This window comes from Pinus tabuliformis, chromosome 8 (assembly GCF_031772625.1).
Source record: "Pinus tabuliformis cultivar Carrire ecotype Pingquan chromosome 8, CPIR1, whole genome shotgun sequence".
Classification (NCBI taxonomy): Eukaryota; Viridiplantae; Streptophyta; class Pinopsida; order Pinales; family Pinaceae; genus Pinus; species Pinus tabuliformis.
In genome coordinates this window covers 115,176,002-115,195,096 of record NC_142294.1, presented here as the reverse complement: position 1 = coordinate 115,195,096, position 19,095 = coordinate 115,176,002, and the positions used below count along the sequence as shown (strand labels likewise).

Sequence of the window (19,095 nt, the reverse complement as noted above, 5' to 3'; positions counted from 1 at the left end):
AAGCAAGATCTATAACAAGAAAAATAGATACCATCAAAATGGAATTTTAATTAGCAGCACTTTAACAAGTTTCATTGTTCTTCAGGACCTCCACTAATAGTCCAAGCTGGAGAGAGAAAGTTGCTACTTTGGAAATGTTGACGGGTTCTCTACTTGAGGAAGTTCAGATTTCTCAACATGCTTTAGCTGAGAAACAATTGTTAAGTAATGTTGATATGAAATGTCTTGCTGGGAGTGTTGATTGGGTTCATGCAACCTGTGGTCGTGGAAAGTTTCTTCGTAATGTGTTGTTACTCAGTAGCAAAGCATTCCCTCAAAACCATAGCTTGAAAGAAGCCCTTCTGATTGCTGAAGGATATGCAGAAGCTGAAGTAAATTCTGGGAAGGGTGGAGTCGTTGCATCACGTGCTCTTGCAAAAAAACTACTGAAGAATAATCGCCAGGTACTCAACCCTTGCCCCTATCCCAATCTTTCTTGAGAATTTTGTGTCTCGATATATGCTCAAAAATCGTTTTGACAAATGAAAACTTGGACGAACATTAACGTATCATTGACATGCAAGATTTAAAGCATTTAATTAGGATACCCTTCCTAGGCTCCTAGCTATCATCCTTGGGTTTAAACTTTAGATTAGGTCTACCCTGTCACTACAAGACATTCACAGGAAAGGAAAACTGTAGTCCTATCATGGTATATTATGACTGTTTCACTTGTACATATCTTGCTTTTATGTTCTTTTGGTATCATTGATACAGTAAAAGCATGGTTCAGCAAATCACATGCTATAATAGAAAGTAATTTTCCCCCGGGCAACAAAAAAATTGTGGAAAGAAAAAGAAAATCGCCAGGTACTCAACCCTTGCTCCTATCCCAATCTTTCTTGGGAATTTGTGTCTTGATATATGCTCAAAAATCGTTTCGACAAATGAAAACCTGGATGAACATTAACGTACCATTGACATGCAAGATTTAAAGCATTTAATTAGGATACCCTTCCTAGGCTCCTAGCTATCATCCTTGGGTTTAAACTTTAGATTAGGTCTACCCTGTCACTTCAAGACATTCACAGAAAAGGAAAACTGTAGTCCTATCATGGTAGATTATGACTGTTTCACTTGTACATATCTTGCTTTTTTGTTCTTTTGGTATCATTGATACAGTAAAAGCATGGTTCAGCAAGTCACATGCTATAATAGAAAGTAATTTTTCCCCCGGGCAACAAAAAAATTTTGGAAAGAAAAAGAAAAGACCTAGCCATGCAAAAACTTCTAAGCAATAAATATTTGGAATTCTCAGAATTCTCATTAATTAAATGGGACTGTAGAATGATATGTGAACTGCTTGAAGCTTTGCAACAACAGATTATCAATCCATCAGTCAACCTGATTACAATCTTGGGGCTGGGTATAAATAGTTACACCGTTAGGTATGTCTATTTCGGAATAGGGCTTCCGGAATTTTAATTAATTATCAATAATTATTATGTGGATGGTAGGGATTTCATGTTCACAGGTGTCAGATTCCGTTTCAACTTTATTTTTATTTATGACATTGAACTCTTATTGCTTATTGTTGCTTTACTATATTCTTTTAATAAATAATTTAATATAAAGTTCAATTTAGTTAATTTTATGTTTTTTTTTCTTAAATATTGGCAATGTGAGATGTATCATGTGGTAACTTACTGGTGCAGATAAATGCAACATTAAACATAAATATGTATATATTTTATTAATAACTTGATGATTTACAGTGAGAGAGACCCTGGCTTAAATACAGCCCTAGGTGTCTCTTGGTGAATGGGCATGATCTTTGATCATGCCCTTTTGCCTAATTAACTAATAGTTACAGATTATTATTTTTTACATAACATTGCCTCTCCCTTGAAAAGATGCTTTGTCCTCAAAGCATATGTAACGACGGGTGTTGTTGACGAAATGCTTCTGTCTCCCAAGAAGCTTCTTCTGGTAAGTCCTTCCACTTGATCAGGTATTCTTTGATTACTCGTGATCGAAACTTCTTTTCCCTGCTGGAGATGATACCTTCTGGCTCTAGAATAATCCTTCCTTCGTCATCTAAAGTTGGAAGTGTTGTCTGTGCTGATTGATGTTCACCAAGTGCCCTTTTAAGGCAGGATACATGGAAAACATTGTGAACACGACTTTTATCAGGCAGGCTTAAACTGTATGCTACTTGGCTGATTTTTTTGTTGATCTGGTAGGGTCCATAAAACCTTGGTGCAAATTTGTTTTTTCCCTTTTGTTTCAAAGACAACTGCTTGTAAGGATGGAGTTTAACAAATATCCATTCTCTAACTTCAAATTCTCTCTCGGTTCTATTTCAGTTAGCTTGCTGCTTCATACGATTCCTTGCATTATTTGGATTTTCTTTTAGAGTTTTGACAACCTTTTGGGTTTCTTCTAACTGGTTTTTAACACCTAGAAGCATTGTCTCGATGATAGCAAAGTCCTTCCATTTCAGAGGTTCGTAACTGTACAGAGCTTGAAATGGCGTCATCTTCGCTGACATATGGTAAGTGGAATTGTACCACCATTCAACGAGATGTAACCACTGAACCCACTTATTTTGTTTGTTTGTGGCGTAGCAACATAAGTAGGCTTCTAAACATTTATTGACAACCTCTGTTTGGCCATTTGTTTGAGGATAGTAAGCTGAACTCATGTTGAGGTAGGTTCCTATATGTTTGAAGAATTCCCTCCAAAAATTTCCCTTAAATTTGGCATCTCTATCACTTACAATGACCTTGGGAAATCCATGTATTTTGTAAACATTTTTGCAAAATATCTCAGCGATTTGTTTTGTTGAGTCTGATTTCCTCATTGCAATAAAGTGAGCATACTTGGTGAGTCTGTCGACTACTATAAGAATTTTATCTTTACCATCAGATATAGGTAAACCTTCAATAAAGTCCATTGATATTTCCTCCCATTTTTGATTTGGAATGTTTAAGGGATGAAGTAGTCCGGGTGTCATAATATTTTCATTTTTATTCCTCTGGCATTTATTGCATTTGACAACATATTTTTGAATATCACTGCTCATTCCCTTCCAAAAGAACGACTGGCGTGCGGTATACAGGTTTTATAGTATCCTACATGTCCCACTGACAACGAATCATGTGACTTTTTGAGAACCTGTTATGAATATAATTCACAATAAAATAATAACTGTAAATATAAATATAATAATAATAAATGATAACTAATTAACTAATGATTAGTTAGTTAGTAATGAAGAGGCATGTCTTAGAGACATGCCTGTTTGTGAGAGGGTACTTACTTGGCTATATATACAGGACCCTCATTCTCATTTGTAATCATCCTACATCAATTCTTTATACAATATACAATTTAGAATTACTGTCCTACAATGGATGTCTTTGTGTACGAAGTATTTTAAATATTTCCATTGCGTATACGACTTTTGGTCTGTACATTGGTATTGGAGCCACGTCTGATCCAACCTTTGGCCATCAACCTTGTTGTCGTCATGATTTAGCCGTTTCGCCAGTCTGGTAGATTCTCCATTCCATTGGATTCGCTGTCAGGCCTTTGGCCATTAAAAAAAAGAAAAAGAAAAAAAGGAAGTATATATTGACACATACACACACACGCACACACATATATATATAAAAGAAAAATATTATTATTTAAAAAAAGAAAAGAAAAAAGAGGTTTAAAAAAAATTGGGAATAAAAATATAGAAAAAAGTATAAAAGAAAAGTGAAAAAAAATCAAATTGATATAAAAAATAGAATAGAAAATATCCACAAAAAAGAAGAGAATTATATAAAGATATTTAATAAAAATAAAAATAAAATAAAAAAAGAGAAAAAAGAGGGGCCAATACGACTTACCTGGTCCACGCAGCAGACAACACACAACAAAGAATTACGCTTTAGTCAAATTGCTGCTACAAATGACGCTGTTGCTCAAGCAGTCATTGATGTCCTTGTCCATCTTCATAACCAGCATCTTCAGAACCTTGTCGGGCCGCAGTCTGTCGTGCCCTCCGTCCTCCCCACTATTTTCATCTTTCCATCCGCCGCCTGCCACCTTCACTCCAACCGACCTGTTTACACCAATGTCCCTGTCTGCAACAAAATCTTTAAACTTTCATTTCCTTGCACCAAATAGGTCGACACCGTTAAACTTTCATTTCCTTGTTGGAACCATCTCCAATGGTGAATAAGCTTGCACAAGACCGTCGAACACTGCCTCTACGACTGACTCACTTCAGCGTTCGAACACCGTTGCAACCGCCATAACCGTGACAACCTGCTACCAGGCTTCTAACTCACAACTTCCAGCCGTCTCCGAGTCGCTGCTTTAAGCGTTATCTGACGACTGTCTTAAACGACTATCCGATTCGTAGTTGCCTAGGTTAATTGGCGGAGTCAACAGGGGACTCCAATACGTCACGTTGTTTCCAAAAGGCAAGGCACATTTATTAGTCGATTGACCATACATTTTTTGTTATATAATCACTAATTAATTTCAAGCATACCCAGATAAATATGTTATCCGTTCTTGCACGTGAATCTTGTGTGTTGTTACCACAAAATATGTTCATTGTGTTTGATAATACCTGTTCGACTCTTCTCTCAATTCACCTTGGACGACCTTGTGATATGCGCGACCCTAATGATTTGAATATTACGTGCCTAATGGTCTTCCATAGCGTAAATTCCAATTTCATTCTTAGGATTTCGGTCAACCACAAGGGAGAGACTCTGTCATTCTTGCTTCTAGATGCCACTGAACGAGAGTTGTGGGGAACTCGTAACCTCCGAAATTAATTTATTCATCTGCTTGGCAAAATATTGCTTGGCCCAGTCAGACCCTTTGACCAGTTCAAACCTAAAAAAAGCCTCAATCTTGTTTAGAGACAAACCTGACCAGTCCCAAGGTAAGTTCCGACCTTCAAAACTACTATGTGGATAATTGTAGGTATTCAACTTCAAATGGTTTCAAAATTGTGCCTTGACAGATGCGAGTTAGTACAGATAATTGAGATAAATGATGTCTCGAGTTAGCGACAAGAGTCAGAATAAGTGCGTTCTGCCCAATATTTGCCTTAGAGAAACATGTCCACTTGTTAGGATGACCTGATTCAGACCTTACACATATTTTTCGTTGCTCTTTTGAATAGAGGGAAAATCCCTGTGTCAGGATCAAGACAAGCAAGATAAAAATAAAACGAAGATTATCTACTAGGGTGGAATCTTTCACCACCAAAATTGATAGAAGAAAATGGGTCTTAAAACCCTCAGAGTCTCAGGCCCAAAGAAAAGAGAGATAATTGATCCAATTCCATGATGATCAAAATGAATTCATCCCTCGCATATTCATAGATTTCCTAGAGGTGTCTCTCTTCCTTAAATGATTGCGTAAATTTCATTTCAAATCCAAGTTTTGGGTTTCTTTTCCTAGCTGCCCCAAAGCTCATGTAGAGTTAGAGATTTTGGGGTTTTCCCATTTATTGAGGATTGTAGCGTACGGGGATCGATAGGCTATTTCATCCCTTTGATAATTAATTTTCCGGGAACATTACACCAAACCAAAAGTAATTTTCAAGGATTTCATCTCCAATATTGGTAAGGGTTGTCATACTCAAATTTTGATACTTTTTTCAAGGTTATTTCTTTCCCAACTGAGTATTTCTTTTTGCTGGTCTGCATTTTCTGCAGTAGTATATTTTATATCAGATCTAATTTATTAACTCTCTTTAACTCCTAATTTCACTCTTTGAATGGTTATTGGCACTGGCCATACTAAGGCTTTGGTGAACTTGTGTTGTTTAGGGAAGGTCCTTCTGGCATTCTATGAGCTAGGCAAAAGTGAGGGGAGAGTGCGCTGAGGTGATAATGGATGCATCTCCTGTGTGCTTACCATTTGCACTCTTGGCTGGTCCTTGCCAAACTTGTTGATTTGAGTTGTAACATGGCCCAAAAAGAAAAATGGCTATAGGTGCAGTTGCTGAAATGAGAGGTAACATGACAACAATTGTTATTTTTTTCAATGGTCCAATCTATTGAATTTTCTAAGTCTATCCGTTAGAAAATTAATCTGTATTCTGCTGGTTTATTTCTTCTACTTGTAAATTCTAAACAAGTTATTTAAAACATTTAAATACCAAAATAAACACAATACAGTCACAACATCTACAGATCATCAGCTGAAAGAAAACAAACACACAAGTGACACAGTTATTTTTGGATAATTGTCCTCGGAAAAAACCAATGTGGGAAAACCGGTGCAGCTATTCTGAGGGTTTATTATTATGCAGTATTTCCTTGAGTACAACTGGGTACCTAACCGACTCACCTGATAGAGAAAAAATACACGATAACAATACCTCTCTATTCAGAAACAAATATTCAGAAAACCTGTCCCACGAAATCCTCTCTAGCGTCTCTGAAGCTTTGTGCTGGCCCTTCTGGCCTCTGTGTCAGCCTCAAACATCTCTGCGTCAGCCCTCTGAGGCACTGCGCAGGCTCTGAGACCCTCTGCGTCACTCCTGCAGCCTCTGCGTGGATGACGAAGTCCCTCTGGCCTCTGCGCTGTCTTTGCTAGGCTTTGTGTGGCCTGAGCTGGCTGCTGCCTCTCGCGCTTTGCTTCTGCGCTGGTCTCTTGGCATTGTCTTTGCCTTTCTGCGCTGGTCTCTTGGCACTGTCTTTGCCTCTCTGCGCAGTGTTTACTGCCCCTCGCTGCTGATTACGGATTCGACTTTGCTTAGCAACCCTGCTCTAGCAAATCGAATGACTGATTACTCTGGTGTGTTCTCCAACTGACCCTCAAGCCTCCTCTTATACTTTTCTCGTTGGTCCTTCAACGATCGAGATTAAATCTCTAATCAACGGCTACGATTAGATTTGGCTTGATCCATGACTTCTGGAACCTTCTAATCCAGTTTTATATTAATACCCATTAATATTTTATTTTTCCTGAGTTTAGACTTAGGAACTCCATTAAAAATATTAATTATTTTAATATCTCCCAAACTGGGTACAATCTGTCCAAACCATTTCTGGGTCGTGGAGATCTCATGTGCTTTAGCCTTGCCACCAAATTTCATGGCTAGAGCACATATGATGCTACCCCAAATCAACACAATCACATGGTTGTATGGACATGAATAGGCAGTTGTACAGATGGTGTTTGTAGATACTGATTTAGTGATTGACGGGCCCAAATACATACTGTGGTTGCGGACTTATGTGTATAGTGATTGCAGACTTCTTCTATGTTGGCAACAATAATTTGTACAATGACAGGATGTACAGTTTGGCTCTTGTGCACACTGCACACTTTTAATTTTGTATTTTTTTAATTTCTTTTCTTGTAGCTGTTTTATTTATTTATTTTCTTGTAGCTGAATAATTTTTCATTAAAAGTTTTGAATTTTTAATGGCCACAGGCATGATTTTGGTCAAGGATCTCTGAATTGGAGAAACTCAAAAAATAATGTGGCCAATGGCTGAGATTAGAAAACAAAGCTTTGATAAGAGCATGGTCAAAGGCCAGGATAAAAAATGTAGCTATGATACCAAATGTGACAACCAATATGTCTCATTGATTATATATCCAAAATATATTTTATCCATTTAGGATAAAATATTTATATTGAACAATCTTTGAGAATTGATATGAGAGGATTACAAATGAGCGCCTCGTACATATATCTAAGTTGGAGTGGTCTTTCATTAAGAGTCATGTCTTTTAGTCAAGATATGTCCTTTCATTAAGATGTGTCTCTTCACTAGTTATTAATTATTATTTATTACTATATATATATATATATATATATATATATATATATATATATGACATTACATTATCTTATTTTATTTTATTTGTGATGGATATGTTTGCCAGAACAAATGCATCAATTGAACCTTCTCCAAAATCTTATGAGATTCCTTAGGCAGCAGGCTCTAGCACTGATACCTTGTTAGGAATTGAGGCAATACCTAGGGAGAAAGATATGAGAGAGGAACATGTTCAATATGCTTAATATCTTCATGGCAAATGCCATTTGCTTATGTTACATGTGTTGCTAAAGCTTAATAATAGTCTGCTTTATCTTCTTTCTAGCTTTTCCAATCTTTTTAGTTTAGCTTTCCTCATGTTGTTCATGTAGTTTGTTATTGTTATTATCCTTAACATGTGGATACGAATTACCAACTAGAAGCATTTAGGTACATAAAATAGAAATTAATATCTCTAACAGGGCCATGAAAGTTATAGATGATATTCTACTTGATACAGGATTTGCTATTGTGTGGAGCATATGCACGGATTGAAGCAGCAGCTGGTAATATTGAGGTGGCACGTAAAATTTTTGATATGGCTCTCTGCTCAATTTCTGACCTTTCCTTGGTATGTATTTTTATTTGACTTTAAATTATGCATATACATGGGTAGAGAAAATTTTGAGACCAACCCTTAGTAATGCATAATTTACAGATGGAATTCTTTTCTCTAATTTTTTTGAACCACATGTTGGATTACTTTAAGGTTTTCTGGTGGCAATTGATCAACTACATACCAGCAGTCTTTCTGCTAGAAAGTAACATTGATGAAGTTCATTAAAATAGGGCATTACACAGAAGTGACGTACTGCTTCTTGTATGCTTTGGGAGGAATACCCTATGTAGTCAATGGCCTAGTTGCTTCAAATTGAGTAAAGGATTGATTTTATGTGGTACATTATTTCTTTAGTGCTGAATATATATTCTTGACAGATTGACTGCTTATTTGTTAGGATCTGTACTCTATATGTAACCTTTTCTTCTTGATTTACTTGAGTTAATCCATGAACATTTGTTCCACTTGTTTTACTTCTCATGTCTATATATTTCCCTGTAAGGTTTAAGCACATTTTTACATTTGTTAAAAGGTTTTTCTCATGGAAGTTTATATGGGAAGGTGATAAAGCTAATCCTTTGATAGGAAAGCAAGCTAATGTTTATATCCATTACATAAACAAATTTTGAGCAGATCACATTTGCTTCTTTTCTTTGAATGGACTCATTAAATAGGAATGAAATATGAAATTTTGAGTTCAACATAAGTGGAGAAAAGCATACGACCTAGTACTGAGTGCTAGCTGATGGTCTAACATTATCAAATGTTTCTTTGCTATCATAGAAAGGACAGGACGACAATCTATCCTTCTGAAAGGTAGGTTGTGAATAGTCGAGGAACCAGTACCTAGTAAAGCAGAAGCTCAACTAAAGTGATGTTTAATTATGGTATGTTTAATTGAAGATGTGACCCATTTCCAAATTCGCTAAAGCGTAACACAAAACAGCTTCAAGATTTTATTTTGCTTGTGACACATGATACTTGGTGGCTTTGATGGCAACCATAGTAAAGCTATCCAAGTGGCCTGGAGATTGTGGATCAAGAATTAGGCAATGAAAAGCTGTTTTGAGCTCCACAAGGACCTTCGACAGCTTTCCAAACCTCTGCTAATTATAAGCAACGTTGGCTGTTGGACACCTTCTAAAGCTCATTTTGTCTATCAACTAGGTGTGGCTCAGAGAAGTGTTGAGAAATCTAGGGCAGCAAAGCGGATGATTTCTCTTCCTTGAGAACTACTTGTGATATATTTTTATTTCACTTAGTTAACTTCTTCTTTCTCATGTTTATTATTAGTGTTTTCTATCATGAAACAACTATCAAATCATAAATAACAATGAAACAAATGACACAAGATATAGGCGTTTAGCCAGGGCCAAAACCTGTCCAATCTTGAGAGGAAAATCCACAGAATTTTTCTTCTTATAGAATCTTCAATTGACGAATTCCAAGACCTAGACCCTTGACGAGAAATTCCTCCAAGACCTAGTCAATCCTTGCTTGAAGTCAAAAATCTATTTCTTCTTGCTTCTGCTGCAATTTCTCCTCCATTAACCCTTGGCCCTGCAACCCGAGTCTGAAATTTTCGGCCTTCATCCCTGCAATTCTTGGCCTCCCGTGGCTGACTGTACCTTTCACATGTGTGACAAGAATAGGGCAACTTTAGCCCTACTTCTTTGCTTTGCTTGAGCTAGCTTCCATGTGCTTTTGGCCTTCAAGGTAGATTTTTCCTTGTTTTGTCTCGGCTTCTTGGAGATGACTGTACTTCGGATTTGCTGCAGTGAGGTCAAGCCTAATCTCCTTGCACTTGTGAACAGAAAATGGCCAAAAAACATATCCAAAAATTCTCGATTTCTTCTCTCCTCTTCTTCGCTTGTCCAAGAGACTTCCTATTCGCACTTCTTGTCTTCACTTGTGATCTTGATGAGTGATCTCTTGAGTGAGGCCAAGTTCTTCTATATATGGGCTTCTCTCCCAAGCTTTTAAGCCGACTTTTCATAGTCACTTAGGCCGAGTTGTCTTTTGAGAAGGCTGACTTGTTGCATGTATTTTGACTTGGTCGTGGAGGGTTCCTTGACTTTGTTTTGACTCAAATATTTTTTTTTACAATATGTAACATGCCCAAATGGGTCTTTCATACATGACAATAACTCACTTGACATTATGACAAACCCAAGAGCTCATAATGGGAGCTTGACCTAAAAATAAATTTCTCTTGAGCATGAAACCCATGTCTCAAGATCAATAATAATAAATTTATTTTTCTCATTACAACAAATACATAAAATCATGATTACATATGTCATTATGAAGACCGAACCTAGTTACGTATTTCAACAAGAAGGGGCTGTCTCCTATTCCCAACTCTCTCCATTTAATCTCTCTCCTAACTAAGCTAAGTGGGATGGTCCCTATGGAAGATATCTAAGGAAAACTTATTAAGGATAACAAGGCCTAGGAGATAATTAGTAAGGCAACTACCATTCAATATAACTTGAAATGAGATTGGAAATTTGATTGACAAGTATAAAAGTTTATGAGCATATATGAATCAACAATTTAGATAAATCGATTATATTCACAAGATATCCTGCAAGCGAAAATGTAAGAGACTAGTGCCAATAGTATACTTGAAAGAAATATATTCTCAAAGGTGAAATAACAATACTTGCAAGTGAGATATAGTTTTCAAGTTATAAGAATAGCAAGCTGCAAAACAAGCGTTAGTGAAACAAAACCAAAATAGATTATATACAACCTTAGGAGATAAGCAACAAAATGAAATAAAACTTGTAAGAGAATGGAACTTGTGGTTAAAGAAAGATGCTCAGATATGATATACCATTATAGGGCAATGGAATAGAAAAGTACAAGAATATTAAATAAAATACTTGCAAGCAAACGAAATGCTCGAAAGCCAACATGTACCCAATTATGATGCAAAAAGAAGAATGTTATCAATGAGTGTGTGAGTTCAAGTGGTCTTCGTAAATTTTAATTAAGTGCCTAATCTAAGATTTGACTTCCCTTCAATTCCTTCAACTTGGTAAGGAGTGAGGTGGTTGCAAGAAGGCTAAGTGAGAAGGCTAAGGCTTGATTAACAATACCCCATTATGATTTTAGTACAACCCGCGTGCCTTCATTCCTACGAGGGACTCAACCACAAGGGGACTACGAGTTCATACGTTTCAACCTTTGTTCCAAACTCATATTTAGGGATATTGAATGACAGTTAGGGAAGTTTATCTTAAATATCTATCGACCAAGCTTATGCTTGGAGGTATATTTTAGAGAAATGCAAAGTGAAAATTAGATGCCAAATTAATACAAGTGCTCCAAGTGAGATGTAGTTTTGACAATTGAAACAACTGCTTCTGTTGGAAATAATACTGAGGGGGGGGGTGAATCAGTATTATCAGATCAATAATTTAATTTTCAAAAACTGATTTGTATACGCTACTTCATCTCAGTGAACTAGCGTGTATACCCAACTGTATTTAATGCAACCAACGCATATGCAAAGATCTTTAGATTTACTCAAATTATCATATATTGAACTTTAATCAGTATATCAGGAATTCATTAGACAGTGCAGTAAAAGCAAAATAAAGCATCACACATAAGTAACACACAAGAACACCAAGATATAAGGTGGAAACCCAATGTGGGTAAAAACCACCCATTGCTGTCGTCTCTGTCTTCTTTTAATAATAAGAAAAATTTGTTTACAATTTTTGAACTGGTGCAGTCTTATACCAGTACGCAGGCTTCTACCTGCAGAAGGCTACAACCTTCTCTCGTTCTCCAGATTCTACTGGAAGGGACCTACAACCCCCTAGCTTTTGTACTAGTTGATATGTTTACTAGTACGTAGGTGTCGACCTACATAAGGCTACAACCTTCTTTTTTCTACCAGGGACCACGTTTCATAAATTTTCAGACTGGATCCATCAACAACATCATTCAATCATCAAATATATCTGCATTAACCAATATCCTTTTGAACCAACCACGATCGAATCAATCAATCACTTTGACAACCCATCAATCTGATCATTCAGAATGTTGTCACCAGAATACAGTAACCAGAACCCAAGCCAGAACCCAGAACCCTGCAACAGCAACAGAAGCAACTAAAACATATTTTATAAGGTATACGCTACTTGCATGTGTCGAACCTGCGTGCATACGCCCTTTCCTCAAAACGAACTAGCATACAGATCTGCAAACCAAATTTATGATGTATACGCTGCTTTGATATGTAGAACCTGCGTGTATACGCTCCTTTTCTAAAGCGAACTTGCGTACGGATCTGTAAATGATGATTTAAACATTACAACTATTCCAGACTTCAGTCATACCCATATCATCATATTTACAGACTACAACATGCGCCAATTATTCAGATACATTATCAAACCACAGAGAGAGAATTCACTTCAAGCCTTAAAATCCTGATACATCATTAGATCTTATCCTTCATTAGACGCTAAGGTTCATCCTTGGTTCCGATCAAGCACAACACCATAAGCCAATAACCTGCATATTAGATCTCACACTTCATCAGATATTCGATACTCGCACACCTTGGCCTAATGATCTTCTCCTCCTTTTATAATTTGTATGCATTTCTTAATACCATGGACCAAAACCACTTAGGACCAATACGTTGGACCAAATACCTAGGGTCAATACCTTAGACCCGATACCTTGGACCAATACCATCGATCAAAATACCATGGACCAAATACTTCGAACCAAAAAACTTAGCTTTCCAAGGTATACGCGCTTTTCCTTTTGTGAAAGTGCTTGTGTACATATATGCGACTTGTATACAGTGAACCCACGTGTATACGCGGCTTGGCCAATGGTGAACCCGCGTATACCTCTCTTTCTTCATTATGTGAAGTCTGATCTGTAACTCTGTGCTGTTAACCTGCTGTATTGTGATCTGTCATCTGAGCGAGTTGCCATCAAGGACAACACCTGTGTCATAATGCCAACAATCTCCCCCTTTGGACTTGATGGCAACACCAAGTCACTCTCCCCCTTTGTTATCAAGGGCAAAGGGTCATGCTTCCCTTGAGTACATGCTGAAAATATCTGATATGCAGAAGTGTGCTGATTGAGCTCCTATGATCGAGTCCATGCTCCTCCTGAGCACAAGCAAGGTCTGCAAAAGATAACATGACTCTATACATACATCACCAATGACCTTCCTATCACCAAAGACTCATACATACATCCATCTCAAAATGGGGATATACCAAATTTGACTTATCCACCCAACCAAGTGGGGATATACCAATTGTTTATACAAGAAGCATTACATCATCCGTCCCATGCATAGTGGGGTTACAAATTAGGTCTTTTCATGACCTTTACATTAAATGATATACATGACATATATAACATAGACCAAATATCTTAAACAAGACCATGATAGTCATCAACAACTATCATCAGCAACATCTGTCAATCAACATCCAGACCAACAACCATGTTTTCCCCCTGAACCTGTTTCACCTGAATCAAAAACAACTATTTGAATCTGTACCAGATCTTCTAAGATAATTCCAACAATTAGAAGCATATGCTCCCCCTGAACCTGTGTCAGATGTTTATTGTCAGATCTGATCATTTCATATACCAGAAGAGTTATCAAGGCATCATCATCAATCAGATATACATCAAGTTATCAACAACTTTATGAGGACCAATATAATTCCACATGTCATCAGCAGATTGAAACCATCATCAAACAGAGCAGATAATTGACAAAACCATAGCAAACCCCTTTTTTTTGAGTCTGGCCCACTGCTTTTCTTTAAACCAACATATACACGTTTGTGCCCATAGAAACCCACTTATGTACGCGACTACGCTTTATGAAACTCGCGTATAACCACCTTTCTTTGAAGAAATTAGGTTTTAACAGTAGGATGATGCAACAACTATTCCCAGCTTTTGCTTGAGATATTCAAATGTCTCTCTAGGCACTGGTTTAGTGAATATATCAACAACCTCTACTTTGGAGGGAACATACTCCAATTTGACTTTTTGTTCAAGCACTTGTTCATGTAGAAAATGATATTTGATGGGTATGTGCTTAGTCTTGGAGTGCATGACTAGATTCTTTGAAATACTGATGGCACTTGTATTATCACATAGAATGTAGATGGGTGGAGTACATGTGATCTGAATGTCTTGCAAGGTTTGCATCATCCAAAGTAGTTGTGTGCAGCGAGATGCAACAGCCATGTATTCTGCTTCAGCTGTAGATAATGCAATTGAACTTTGTTTCTTGTTGAACCAAGACACTAACCTGGAACCCATATAGAATGCACCACCACTAGTGCTTTTTCTATCATCAACACTTCTTGCCCAATCTGCATCTGTATATGCATGAAGTGTAAGATCTGTATCTCTAGGATACCATAAACCAAAGTTTTGTGTTCCTTGAAGATATTTGAAAATCCTTTTGACTGCCTGAAGGTGTGATTCCTTTGGATTTGCTTGGAATCTTCCAACTATTCCACTGTATGCATGATGTTCGGTCAGGTACCTGTTAGATAAAGTAGATTGCGAATCATGGATATGTAAGTTGGTTGATGTACTGCTGCTGATTCATCATTTGAGCTAAGACTGCATCCTGTTACCATTGGGGTACATATTGGTTTAGAATCTTCCATGCCGTACTTTTTCAGGATCTATTTGAGATATTTGGTTTGTGAGAGAAAAATACCATCTTTATTTTGTTGAACTTGTAGACCAAGAAAATAGGTAAGCTCACCAAGCAAGGACATTCAAATTCTTGCTGCATTACTGAAGAAAATTCTGACTCATGGATTCTTCATTGCTACCAAAAATGATATCGTCAACATATGCAACAACTATTAGCAATTTATCAGTGTTCATCCTTGTATATAGATTGCTATCTGCTAACCCCTTTGAAAAACCTTGTTGGTGGAGATATTTGTAAAGACGGTAATACCAGGCCCTTGGAGCTTGTTTTAGACCATAGAGAGCCTTTCTGAGTTTGCATACAAGTTTTGCATCATTTCCAAGAATGAATCCTTCTGGTTGTTCAATATAGACTTCTTCTTCTAAATCTCCCTTAAGAAAGGCAGATTTTACATCCATTTGGTATACTTTGAATTTCTGAAAACTAGAAAGAGAAAGAAACATTCTTATGGCTTCAACTCTAGCAACAGGTGCAAAAGTTTCTTCAAAATCTATACCTTCTTGTTGAGCATATCCTTTGCAGACGAGTCTGGCCTTCTTTCTGATAACTTCTCCATTTTTGTTCAGCTTGTTTTTGAATATCCATTTGGTTCCTATGATATTCTTATCATGAGGTCTAGGAACTAATTCCCAAGTATTATTCTTTTTAATTTGCTCAAGTTCTTCATTCATGGCCTTGACCCAACATTCATCTCTGCATGCTTCATTTACATTTTGAGGTTCAGTGGAAGATAGTAATGCTAGATAGTTTGAAGCTTCGGCAATGGTTCTTCTTGTTTGCACACCTGACCTTTTTTCCCCTAAAGTTTGAGTTTCTGGATGATTTTTCTGAACATACCTGGACGGAGCCTTTTCTTCTATGATTATCTCTTCTTTTGGTGCTTCATTGGTTTCTTCTTCAAAATTAGTATGATTTGATGTGGGAAAATGATCCTCATCTTCTTCATTGTCATAATCTTCGGTTTTTATCTGTTTTGAATTTTTGCATGCTTCGTCAACCACAACATCAATACTTTCAATAATTTTCCCAAGTCTTTTATTATAACATTTATATCCTTTACTTCGGGAAGAGTAGCCGAGAAGAATACCTTCATCTGCTTTGTGTTCAAACTTACCAAGTTTTTCATCAGTCCTTTTGATGTAACATTTGCTTCCAAAAGCTTTGAAGTATTTTATAGTAGGAGTCTTACCATACCAAAGTTCATGTGGAGTTTGAGTGCTGTTTACCTGAACATTTAATGCAACGTCACCCCAGAAGGTCGCAGGAGTTCCAGATTCATCTAGCGTAGCACGAGCCATTTGTTGAACATTTCTGTTCATCCTTTCTACCACTCCATTTCGCTGAGGAGTCCTTACGGTGGAGAACTGCCTTTTTATTCCATGTTGTTCACAAAAGTCAAAGAATTCATCCGAGGTAAATTCCCCTCCTCTATCAGATCTGAGGCATTTGATTTTGCTATTTGATTCATTTTCAACTAAAGCTTTGAAGGCTTTGAACTTGTCCAATGCTTCATCTTTATGCTTTAGAAGACCTATCTAACACATTCTGGAAAAATCATCAATGAATAATATAAAGTATTCTTCTCCACGAGGTGACTTTTTCCTTGATGGTCCACATAAATCAGTATGAACAAGTTCAAGAGGCTTACTAGCTGACCCTTCCTTTTCGATGAATTGAGATCTGGTTTGCTTACCGAATTGACATGATTTGCATATAGTATTTTTAGGAATGTTGATATCTGGAAGATCACGAATAGCCTGGAATCTGCATGCTTTTCTTATTTGAGAAAAGCTTAGATGTCCCAATCTTCTGTGCCATAGCCAATTTTCATCATTTTTGCTTAGATAGCACTGTTTTTGTCCTCCCTTGAGTATGTATAGGTTGTTTGGAGTTCTTGTACCTTTAATCACGGTTTCTCCTGTATCAAGCTCACGAACAACACATCCATTTGATCGAAACACTACTTCATTTTCTTGATCACACATTTGAATCACACTTAGTAGGTTATGCTTTAAGCCATCAACATACATAACATTCCCAGCTTTAACTTTTTCTTTCAAGAAATTAGAGCCTTTACCTTTTATGACAACAGGAGTGTCGTTTCCAAATGAGACACTCTTTTCCTTTTCTAAGGCATTATATGAGTGTAGTTTTTCTTTGTCACCTATCATGTGTTTTGAGCATCCACTGTTGATGTACCACTGGTTTTCTTGTTCTTCTACATACAAGGCTATACCACAACTTTCTGTTTGCGGTTCTTTCTTTCTCCATATTTTGGGATTTAATGGAGTTTGCTCCTTTTGAGATATTTGCTAAAATTTACTCTTGCGTTCAGATTCTTCATGGCCAAAGTTGTTACAGATTGAGCATTCTATTTCATTTTCAAGAAGAGAAAAGTTATTATAGGAACTTTTCTTGATCCCTGTCACATTCCTTTGATTTCGTGCTTCTCTAGTCATGATGGTTTTGTAAGCAACACATTGAGCAGCTTTGTGTCCAAAATTATGACATGAGAAACATTGACCATTAAAGAAGTTCTTGCGATTATCGAATCTACTGACCTGGTGATTGTAGTTTCTATTCATCTTTGAAGCAAATTGAGTACGATTTACTTGAGGTTGGTTGTGGCTTTTGTTCATCCTTGAAGTAAATTTAGCCTGATTTACCTGGTGGTCTGTTTTATGCCTTTGCTGACGATTGTCAACCTGTTCACTGCTCTTTGCTGCATCAAGATAGCTTTTAGTGGAAGTTGACGGCTTCTGTGCTTGAGATGCTTCTTTAGTATATCCAAGACTTGTCTTTATCAGAGGAGAATGCTGCACTTTGATAATTTCATTTAATGTTTCTGATCCTTTAGCAAATCTAAGATTGAGAGCTTTTGTTTTCTCAAGATCCTTTCTTAGACCCACAATTTCACATTCTAATTTTTCATTGTCTTTTACTCTTTCAACGAGTTGGTATGTCAAGGTATCTATAATCATATTCTTTTCTTCTAGACAGATTTTGAGTTTAGAGATTTCTTCATAAAGGGCATCTTCATCTAAAGCATCCAAAAAATCATCATCTTCATAAGCCATCAGAAGTCTATAGTCATTACTATTTTCATCTTCATCACTATTTGATAAACCATTGCTATCTTCATGAGTATAGTAGCTCTTTTTACTTACACTTTGTTTTCTATTCCATTTTGCAGATTCCTTCCCTTTATCATATTTATCTTTATGGGGACATTTGGCAGCATAATGACCGACTCTACCAGAGGAAAAACATTTGAAAGGTAGTTTACCTCTGAATCTTCCGGAACCCCGTTGAGTCTTCTTGACACAATTTACTTCTTCTTCTTCTTTTGAAAGATGTCCTGATTCATTGAGTTCTTCTTTTCTTTTTGATGATACTTTAAATGTGACTTCTCTCATATCTGATGAACCTCCTTTTCTCATCTCGAAGGCAGTTAAGATTCTGTGCAGCTGTGTCATAGTAATAGTCTGTAGATCCTGCTTTTCTTCTATGGTAGATACTTTTGATTCAAACTTAGCAGACAAGGATCTTAAAACTTTTTCAATTAAGGTAACTTCTTTTATCTTTTCACCCAGATTCTTCATGCAATTAACAATCTCATATATACGTAAGAAGTAACTAGCTATACTTTCATCATTGTGCATCTTGAGAGTTTCATATTGAATTCTGAGAGTTTGCAGTTTAGCACGTTTTACCTGAGAGTCTCCTTCGTAGCTTAGAACGATTTTGTCCCATATTTCTTTGGCGGATTTGAGCTGCATAACTTTGACAAACTCTGATTGTGACAGACTTCCCAACAATGTATTGACAACCTTGGCATTGGTTTCATATTGCTTTTTACCTGCTGTATCTGTAGGAATTGCTGATGGAAATGTATATCCTCCTTCCACGATTTCCCAAACATCTGTTCCAAGTGATTGAAGATAGGTTGTGGTTCTTACCTT

At 36.8% G+C, this 19,095-nt stretch overlaps 1 protein-coding gene across 2 annotated transcripts in view; it reads left to right on the top strand.

Annotated features, from left to right (window-relative positions):
* LOC149234392 (uncharacterized) overlaps positions 1-19,095 on the top strand; it is a 404,784-nt gene that overhangs the window by 201,888 nt on the left and 183,801 nt on the right. For both annotated transcript variants that reach the window (XM_089371822.1, XM_089371823.1), the window contains exons 6-7: positions 86-443; positions 8,293-8,403. In XM_089371822.1, coding sequence (XP_089227948.1) covers positions 86-443; positions 8,293-8,403 — 469 coding nt within the window. The remainder of the gene's footprint in view (positions 1-85; positions 444-8,292; positions 8,404-19,095) is intronic.